Source organism: Puma concolor, chromosome E1 (genome assembly GCF_028749965.1).
Source record: "Puma concolor isolate L17-30 chromosome E1, mPumCon1.1.hap2, whole genome shotgun sequence".
NCBI classification, from domain to species: Eukaryota; Metazoa; Chordata; class Mammalia; order Carnivora; family Felidae; genus Puma; species Puma concolor.
Genome location: NC_141680.1, coordinates 14,252,043 through 14,262,259, shown reverse-complemented (window position 1 = coordinate 14,262,259; position 10,217 = coordinate 14,252,043). Strand labels below are relative to the sequence as shown.

Below are 10,217 nucleotides of genomic sequence, written 5' to 3'. Positions count from 1 at the left end.
AAAACAGAGGTTGACCATAATGGAAAAGGACCTGGAAATTAGGTCCTCTAGGAAAGAATCTAAGGCACCAGGTGTGTTTGGATTGGAGAGAAGAACAGCTCATAGACTTTTTTAACACTGTGTGAAAAGCTGCAGAGAAGGGAGATTAAGTGTTTAACCTTCAGTGGCCAAAACTGACCACTTGTAGAAGTTACAGGGAAGCAGGTTTCAGCTGAGATTAAGAAAAACATCTTTAAATAACTACAGGCTTCCAGCAGTGGACTGGATTGCCTCTAGTAGCCTCAGGGAACAGGGAGAAGGCATCAGAAGCTGAGGGAAAGGGAACCAACATCTACTAAGCAACCATTCCCTGCTACATGCTTATATATCCATTACCCATTTAATCATGGCATCAACCACGCAGAGAGGAATCATCAGTATTTCCATTCTATAGATGAGAAGAGTAGAGATGGAATGAATATGGGTCTACGTTTACAAAGTCAATCAGGATTAAAACCCAGGTGGCTCTGACTGCAAAGCCAGTGGCTTTTCCTCTATATCATGCAGTGCCCACCTGGAGGTGGGGAGGGAAGGTCAGGGGCTCTGCAGGGGAGAATCCTGTACCTCAAAAGAGGACGAATCGGAGAGGTACCAAGGTCCTGGCTGTTCAACACTTCAGCTCTGTTCTGCGGATAGGGGTGGAGTTGGCATAAGCAGATGACTCCCTGCGATAGCCAATGAGTGACAGTGATAGAAAGGCAGAAAAACGAAAAAATAGGCTACATCTGGGACTTCTCCTGAAACACGACAAGAGCAGACACTGCAGTTTGCACATCATCTCCTCTCTTCCACCTTCCCTTGCCTCTTTTTTCTCTCACTGCTCTTTAAAAAGCTTTATTCCACAAATACCGATTGAGTGAGTTTTGTGTATAGATCACTTGGCAAGACAGGGAATAAGCACAGCTCCTTCTTGCAAGGAGCATCTGAGCTAAGAACTGACTCGGTCCACTCTCTGGGATCTCACCAAAGCCTGGCCCTCTTTCCTGACAAAGCAGGGATAGGCTAGGCTAGGAACAGAACATTTACAGAAACTTTGCATCAGTGGGAAAAAATGTGTTTTAAGGAAGAGATTGAGTGGGTGACAAAATGAGTGCTTTGTTTCAGAGATAATTGAAATCACTTGGCTTACTGAGAAACTTTGAAGTTTTCAGTCAGCTGAGGTCAGAGCAAAGACAAGACTTGCCCCAGCATCATAGTGGATGTTACCTTCTTCATTCCATGCGCCCTCTGCCAACAATCCCACACAATCTCTTCCCCCTGTCTGGATGCCTCCCCCTCCGACACCATAGCACGTCTGCTGGATAAAACCGTATTTATTCTCCAAGACCCAGTTCAAATCCCATCTCTTCTTTATATTCTTGCCAAACTCCTCCGGTAGAATAATTTACTCCCACGTGGTTCATAAAATTAGTAAAGGAGGAAACACTGCAAGCTGCTCTAGGTCAAACTGTGGGCAAAAGCTAAGCTTCACCCTGTTCCCCACAGGCCCCAGCACAGGAGTCAGCCAACTATGTCTTACGGGCCAAATCTGCCCTTCTGCCTGTTTATAATAAAGTTTTATTGGAACAAAGCCAAGGCCGTTCATTTACATACTATCAATGGCTGTTTTCACGCTTCAATGGCAGAGCTGAATACTTGTAAGAGACCCTATGGCCCACAGGCCTAAAATACTCTGTGATCCTTGACAGAAAAGTTTAATGATTCCTGAGTTAGCACATAATACGTGGTGAATAAACAAATGGCAAATGCCATAAGGGGTTTTATGAAGAAACTTCAACTGGTTTTCAGATGGCCTGGGTCCCAATTCTGCCTCAACTGCTTGTTTGACTATGCAAATGATGGTAGATAAATAGATGGGTGGCAGGGAGGTGGGTAGATAGGCAAGAGTTTTGGGTGCTGGGTGCTGCGCTAAGTATTTTACACTTATTACCCACTTTATCTTCACAACAACTCCATGGGTAGCGATTAGTATTTTCTTCAATGAAAGAAGAAGAAATGGAGGTTTAGAGCCGTCATAGCACCCGAGGGGTGGAGCCAGATCTCAAACTCAGGTCTGTTCTACTCCAAGCTCGAAACCGCCTGCTACCTTAGGACACCCTACTGGGATTCAGATACTGAGTTTCTTCATGAAATGAGGATTCCTGGGTGGGCAGTGTGGTTTCCAAGCCTTTTTAGCAAGCGTAAATTTAAAAATAGGATACGGAACCCGCACATGCAGAAGCCTACCGAAAGGTGCCAGAACTTAGGCCTGCTCCTCATCTGCCCCCTCAGCGCCCCCGCCTCTCTGGCCGCTCCATGGCCCTGGCCAACCTCACGACCGCCCCAGAATTCCTCCTCCTCGGCCTGGTGGATGGAACAGACATCCACCCGCTGCTCTTCCTGCTCTTCCTCGGCGTCTACCTGCTCAATGCCCTGGGCAACCTGGCCATGGTGGTGGTGGTGAGGTCGGATGGGGCCCTCCGCTCCCCCATGTACTATTTCCTGGGTCACCTGAGCCTCGTGGACGTCTGCTTTACCACTGTCACGGTCCCCAGACTGCTGGCCGGCTTGCTCCACCCGCGCCAGGCCGTGTCCTTCCAGGGATGCTTTTCCCAGATGTACTTCTTCGTGGCTCTGGGCATCACCGAGAGCTACCTGCTGGCAGCCATGTCCTACGACCGCGCGGTGGCCGTCTGCCGCCCGCTGCACTACTGCGCGGTCATGACGCCCCGGCGCTGCGCCGCGCTGGTGACCACGTCCTGGGCCGTGGCCCACCTGCACTCGCTGCTGCACACGCTGCTCATCTCGGCGCTCTCCTACCCGTGCCCCGCCCCTGTGCGCCACTTCTTCTGTGACATGACGGTGATGCTGAGCTTGGCGACCTCGGACACGGCGACCGCGGAGGCTGCCATCTTCTCCGAGGGCCTGGCCGTGGTGCTCACCCCGCTGCTCCTCGTGTCGCTGTCTTACGCGCGCATCCTCGTCGCGGTGCTGGGAGTGCGGGCGGCCGGGGGCCGGCGCCGCGCCTTCGCCACCTGCGGGGCCCACCTGGTGGTGGTGTCGCTTTTCTTCGGCTCTGTCCTCTCCGTCTATTTCCGGCCGTCCTCCGCCTACTCAGCCCGCTATGACCGCCTGGCCAGCGTGGTCTATGCTGTGCTCACACCGACCTTGAACCCTTTCATCTACAGCCTTCGCAACAAGGAGGTCAAGGGCGCCCTGAAAAGGGGGCTCAGATGGAGGGCTGCACCCCAAGAGGTGTGAGGGCACGTCCTGGTTCACTGGCATTTCAATGATAAGAACGATTACAAAAGAACACGCCCCTCTTTTTCTAGCTTCCCAAAGCACTAGCAATATTGGTCCTGTAGCATCTTATTTCTGGTTAAATTAAAAATTAGACCCGAAACAAAGGTGACAATGTGTTTATTTTACAGGGATGGGTACATAGCAATAAGCTAAATTCATTTCTGCCTTGGCTGAATGTTTGAAATAGAAGCTACTTGTAAATTTTGGAAAAATGAAAGGGAACAAGCAGGGGACCAAGGAAAGAGCCTTGTAGCTTCTGTAGAGAAAGGGGGAAGAGTGTGATATGGCAGCAGTCTAGTGGATGGAGAGGAAAGCCGAGAAGCAGTGCAGATGCAAGAGTTTTTAAGGAGGTTTTTTTTGGCGGGGGTGGGGGGGTGGGGGGAGAGGGCGCTGCAGTGTAGACCACATTCTTTTCAGACTCCTTTTCTGGAAACTTCAGGAAAGACCTACTTTTTATTTTAAGTATTCAAAAAATTATTTTTAAGTTCTATTCCCTAGACAATATGTCCATCATTTTCATGGCAGGAGTTCAAAAATACAGATGAAGATACAATTCTCCTTGACTATCACTCAATCCAACCTCCACCCCCATCCCAGTTACGAGTTCATTACCTCCCCTGCCTTTCTCTCCCTGCTTTTGACACATAGATCGTCTCACTCTCTACATATTATTCTGTAATTTCCCTTGTCATGCAACAATAGTCTAGGAGATCTTTTCTTATCACAATAGATGGAACTTTTTCACTTTTAGCTTCATGGTATAGAACGCTATACTGTGATATTCCAGAGTTTAACCATTCTCTTATTGATGGTTATGCTTTCCCAATGTTTCACTATTACAATGATGTAATGATATCCTTGTCATAAAAATAATAAAAGATAACATTTAGTGAGGACTTATGTGCCAGGCACTGTCCTAAGTACTCTACATGTATGTCTGCCTTAAATCTCACAAGATTCCAGGAGGAAGATATTATTCTCATTGCACAAGAGTGGAAACAGGCCTAGAGAAACCAAGTGGGCTTCCCAAAGCTGTAAGACTAAGCAGTTTATCTTCTTCAATAATTTGTAGTTGACTTTTTTCATAATATTGAGCATATTTTAGTAATATATAAGTTCCTAAAATATAATTGTGCCTGTATTTTCAATTTCTTTTATTTCAATAGTATTCTCGTGATTTTAAGATTGCCTCTTTAACTGTTAATTTTGCTTCTTTTTTACTCCCAGAGTTCCTTATTTGTATCTTTTCTATTTTGTTGCCTTATTTTACGTGCCATTTTATGTTATTATTCATATTACCAAAGAACCAACATTTAGTTATTATTATTCTACTGCTTCTTGGTTTTCAACTCCATCAAGCTTTTACTTTCATACTGATGAATTCCTTCCTCCTGTGTTGAATTCCTACTGATGAATTCTACTGATGAATTCCTTCCTCCTGGTTTCTCTGTGTTGATTTGGTTAAACCTTTTCCAGATTCTTGAGGCTTGTGTATCCTCTCGACTTCAGGAGGGGTGTCTCTGCTAAGGTCCACTGTTGCTGGACCTCGACTACACTCAGCATGGATAATACATGTCTTTTCTTTTGAGAAGGGAGTTGATGCCCTTCTTAGGGCTTACTGTTTCTGCTGACTGATTCTGTTAGACGCAGCAACGTCTTCCATCTGGTTCTGGGCTCTGACTTTAGCTGCCGCTACACGGTCCCCTTATTCATTATCCTGGTAGCCTCTGGAGACACACTAGCTCTCAACTCCAGCAGGGCTCCAACAGGGTACGTAAGAACTTTTCAGATCTTCATGGCACAACATGGTTGCAAAGATTCATGCTTATGTGCATGCGCATGTTGTTTGGGATTTCAGACACTCTTCCCTAGACCAGAGTTGTCATGATATGGTCGTGTAGTGGTGGGCTTTTCTGCAAAGTGCCTTCTCCCAGAGTACCACCAAACAAGGAGGGAAAGTTCACTGTGGCCTCCAATATCCAAAACTATTTGAAGATTTTACTATACCCCCATTTGGTTATTGAAGGACAAAGAGCAGGGCCTCACACTAATATCTGTGCTCTCCTTAGAATCACTATTATTTCACATTATTCTTTTTTTCCCCCTTCTTTTAAAATGTATTTATTTAAATTCAAGTTAGTTAACATACTGTGTAGTATTGGTTTCAGGAGTAGAACCCGGTGATTCATCACTTCCATACAACACCCAGTGCTCATCCCAACTAGTGCCCTCCTTAATGCCCATCACCCATTTAGCCCATCCCCCCACCAACTTCCCCTCCAGCAACCCTCAGCTTGTTCTCTGTATGTAAGAGTCTCTTATGGTTTGCCTCCCTCTCTGTTTTTATCTTATTTTTCCTTCCCTTCCCCTATGTTCATCTGTTGTGTTTCTTAAATTCCACATATGAGTAAAATCATATATTTGTCTTTCTCTGACTGACTTATTTCAGTTAGCATAATACACTCTAGTTCCATACATGTTGTTGCAAATGGCAAGATTTCATTCTTTTTTGATTGCCAAGCAGTATTCCATGGTATGTATGTATGTGTGTGTATATATATATATATATATATACACACACATACATACATGGCTACACACACACACACATACACACATATATACACACACACATCTTCTTTATACATTAGAAAAAAGAAATAACAGAACTAAGTATTTGAAAGAAATATGCATACTTACCAATACTGATGTTAACTTTGTGTATCTTCAGTACCCAAGATAGGTAACTGAAATCCTTATTAGAAAACAATAAGAGAATTTAGTAAGGTGTAATATTTTTTAAATGATATACAAGACAATCAGTAACTCTTTTATGTACAAAAAAATTACTTGTCTAAAAACACAATAGTGACCCCCTCCAACATTTTTTTTTCAATGTAAAATACCTAGGACTAAATGTAGAAAGTAATCTGTAATAATATACTAAGTTAAGACACCTACAAAATTCAACTAAGAAATGAAAACCTGGAATAAATAGAAAGGTATTCATTATTTATAGTTTGTAAGACAACTGTACAAATAGCCAACTCTAATTCACAAATCAATGTAATAATTCAGTGTAACTCAAGTTAATTTCCCAACAGATTTTTTAAATTGTAATTTAATAAAATAGATCTAAAGTATATCTGAAAGGATAAATGTGTCAGGAAAGTATTGGAAGAGAAGAATATAGAAGAGGGCTTGTCACACAAGGTACTTAAAATGTACTGTTATACATAGTATGGCATCAATATAATAAGTCCAGAAATGAATAATATTAATAATAATATAATAAGCCCAGGAAGTATATGTGAGCACTTAAGACATTGTAAAGGTAGTTTTTTATACCTGTGAAGGTGGAGACAACTCACTTGCTGAGGAAGGGGAAAAAAGAAAAAGGACAGTTGGCCTTAAACAAAATTTTGGGTGGATCAAGCATAGAGATGTGGAAACTTACACTGTACAAGAGCTAGAAAAAAGAATGAGATAATAATAATAATTTGGGGAGAGAAAAGCCATTTCCAAGCATGTGGAAGAAAAAAATCATGAAGTAAAAATCAACTTATTTGTCTACTTTGAAGTTTATGATCTTAGTAAGGGAAAAACACATCACTACCAAGTTCAAAAGATGAATAACAGACTGAGGGAAGTGTTGCCTACAAGATAGATAATCTGATCGTAAGAAAAAAGAAAATCGACTCAAGGCTAAGGACATGCACAAGGAAAAGTAGCTAATCAGTATAAAGAGATGTTTGAGCTCACTGATACATACAAAGATTCAATTTAAAAATAGTAAAATATCATATTTTGATGGATATTTTGAGAACAAAAAATCCAGAGTTGGGAACATGTAAAGAACCAGTCACTCTCATTCACTTTTGGAAGGAGTTTACCTTAGCAGGATTCCTGGGAGGCAATTTGACAACTTCTACCCAATTATAACCTGTTCATATCCTTTGATCTAGTACACCCATTTCTAAGAATGTGTCCTTACAAACACAGCATAAGTCCACAAGGAAACGCATGGATGAGGAAATAAAATTGAAGTATTGTTCAAAATCATAAAAAACTGAAAACAACCCAAGTGGTTACCAAGAAGATTATTTAAATAAATTATAGTAAATGCAGCCATTCAACAAGCACTGTATAGATTCTAAGATCATTATATGTCTTTATATGAAATGATGAATTCAAAATATATTTTATATAACAACCTGAGAAAATGGTGTGTATAATTTAATGCTATTATATGTAATGTTAGTCTACACAGAAATTATCTATGTACATAGAATATTCCCCAACTTCTAACTGCTTTTATGGGGGAGGGCAGAATTTGGGGGAACCTTCCATTCCACTTTATTATTTATTTCTTTGTTGTTTGGATAATTTTCCAGTGAGAATGTATTCTTTTTGTAGTCAATAAAAATTTTTGAAGAAGAAAGGAAGTCAAAGTTGGCATTATTAGGAAGACTTCTTTTAAAAGGTGTTTTTTTTAAGGCACACTTTAATTTCAAGAAACATATGAAAATGTATTCAAATCAAATCAGTTATTATTGTCCATCTAGCAAGTACAAGGCACTGAAGTAGTCATTGAAGAGATAAGAGAGCACCTGTCTTCAAGACACTTAAAATGTACTTGAAAAGAAGTAAACAAAGAAAGCATCACATAATTTCAGTGTAATATTTCAGAGGATAAAAATCTACCTGGGGGTCATAAATAGATTCTAGCCCTCTGTCACTATTTGTGCTACGTTAGGCTATGTATGGGCCACCATTTTACTGTCTATAAATTAAACAATTTGTAAGAGAATCATATGGCTCATTCCATATAATATGATTTTAATTCAAAAGAGAAATTTTCATCCAAAATATAGATATTATCAAAAGAAGCAGTCTGTCATTAACTGACAAGTGATTGGTAAATCAAAGGAAAACAAAAATTTCGAGTATGATCATTAAAGTGGTGAATCAACCAACACCTGAAATGAAAATTAAAAACTAAATAAATAGGTAAGCAATGGAATAAATGATGATCCTTGGAGAGTAAAAAATTACAGAAGCAGTACATAATAAACTGGAAGACATTCTTCATGAAATAAACATGTTTGGCAGAAGCAAAGCACTGAAGGGGCTGAGAAATTTGGATTTATTTATTAGAGAATTAGGAACTACTGTACTTTCTCTGAGTGCAGTAAACACTAGCGTTAGAGTGATATATATTCAAATTTGAATAATAATTGCCAAGTGTCCACTACATGTCAGTCCTTGTGCTACATCACCCCCCAGATTCTGTGGTAAACCCAGGATGTGAGATGGACCCACCCCTAGTGACAATGAGAAAACCCCCTGGGCTGCATTAGCTTGGTGCTTACTAGACTTTACGGAATACTACTCATTGTCAATATTATGCCTACTGTTTGAAAACATACATTAGTCTTTAGAGTCCCTGTCCCAGAGAAAGCTGAATCGTCCATTTGGAACATACTCTTCCTAAGGCTCCCTTTATGTCCCGATTCCTCAGGCTGTAGATGAAGGGATTCAGCATAGGGGTGACCACAGTGTACATCACGGCCATGACAGTCTCCTTAACAGTAGAATTGTTGTCTGAAGGGCACAAGTAGAGGCCAATGATTGTCCCGTAGAAGAGAGACACCACGGAGAGGTGGGAGCCACAGGTGGAGAAGGCCTTGCGGATGCCCTTGGCAGAAGGGACCCTGAGGATGGAGGACACAATCCGTGCATAAGACATGACAATGAGTAGGAATGGGATGACGAGAATGAGCCCTCCCATGATAAATATCACCAACTCATTGATTCGAGTGTCAGAGCAGGCCAGCTTCAGCAGAGCAGACATGTCACAGAAAAAGTGGGGGATTATGTTGTCGGCACAGAAGGACAGCTTGGCCATGAGCAGGGTGTGCAACATGGCATGGGCAGTAGTCAGCACCCAGGACAGCACCACCAAGGAGAGACAGAGCTTGGGGCTCATGATGGCGGTGTAGTGCAGGGGGAAACAGATGGCCACATAGCGGTCATAGGCCATGGCCACCAGGAGGAAGCTCTCCAGGTCTCCAAAAAATAGGAAGAAGTACATCTGGGTCAGGCAGCCGGCATAGGGGATGGACGGGACCTGGCTCTGCATGTTCTGCAGCAGATTGGGCATTGTGACAGAGGAGAAGCAGAGGTCAGAGAAGGACAAGTTACTGAGAAACAAATACATGGGCGTGTGGAGGCGGGAGTCCAGGCGAATGAGAACGATGATGAGCAGGTTCCCCAGGATGGTGGTAACATACACGAGCAGGAACAGGACATAGAACTGGTCCCGCAGCTCTGGCTCAATAGGCAGACCCAGGAGGAGGAACTCTGAGATGACACTTTGGTTTCCCATTTTCATGTTGCTTTTGTTCTACCTTTGTAAAATTAAAAATAATTTGCATGACAGCGTGAATATGTATGTGTATATACACACATATATACACACTTCAGAATTTTCCAAAAGAAATCTTAATTTTTTTAATTAAATACCCACAAGTCATAAGGGTTAAGTTCAGTACTTCTTTCACTAGGATGAAAGTATAATATGTATTAACTCACTCATTCTTCATAGCAGCCCTATGAGATAGGTACTATTTTCTTCAGTTTTTACATTTAAAAAGTTGATATTTATACTCATTAGGTAACTTGTCCAAGGTCCCACACCTATTGAACAACAGATCTGGGACTGCAGCCAACAGTCTAACTTTGGAGCTTGACTTTTAGTGGGGAGTGCTTCCAGAACTGGTTACACTTTGCAGGTTAGCAGGTATTACTGAGACAAAGTCCTACAGACGGCAGCACAGACAGAATGAGTTCTGAGAGTAAAGCATTATGGGGGAGGAAATGTTTTTTATTCACAC

The 10,217-nt window shown here is 42.0% G+C and overlaps 2 protein-coding genes across 2 annotated transcripts; one reads left to right on the top strand and one right to left on the bottom strand.

The window, feature by feature from the left end:
- The first annotated feature begins 2,005 nt into the window (after positions 1–2,005).
- OR1R1 (olfactory receptor family 1 subfamily R member 1) lies at positions 2,006–3,605 on the top strand. The gene has a single exon (XM_025918311.2). The coding sequence runs from the start codon at positions 2,335–2,337 to the stop codon at positions 3,277–3,279; it is 945 nt and encodes a 314-aa protein (XP_025774096.1). The 5' UTR covers positions 2,006–2,334; the 3' UTR covers positions 3,280–3,605.
- Positions 3,606–8,136: 4,531 nt separating this feature from the next.
- On the bottom strand, positions 8,137–9,888 carry LOC112854030 (olfactory receptor-like protein DTMT). Its single transcript, XM_025917472.2, has one exon. The coding sequence runs from the start codon at positions 9,713–9,715 to the stop codon at positions 8,759–8,761; it is 957 nt and encodes a 318-aa protein (XP_025773257.1). The 5' UTR covers positions 9,716–9,888; the 3' UTR covers positions 8,137–8,758.
- Between the last annotated feature and the right edge of the window lie 329 nt (positions 9,889–10,217).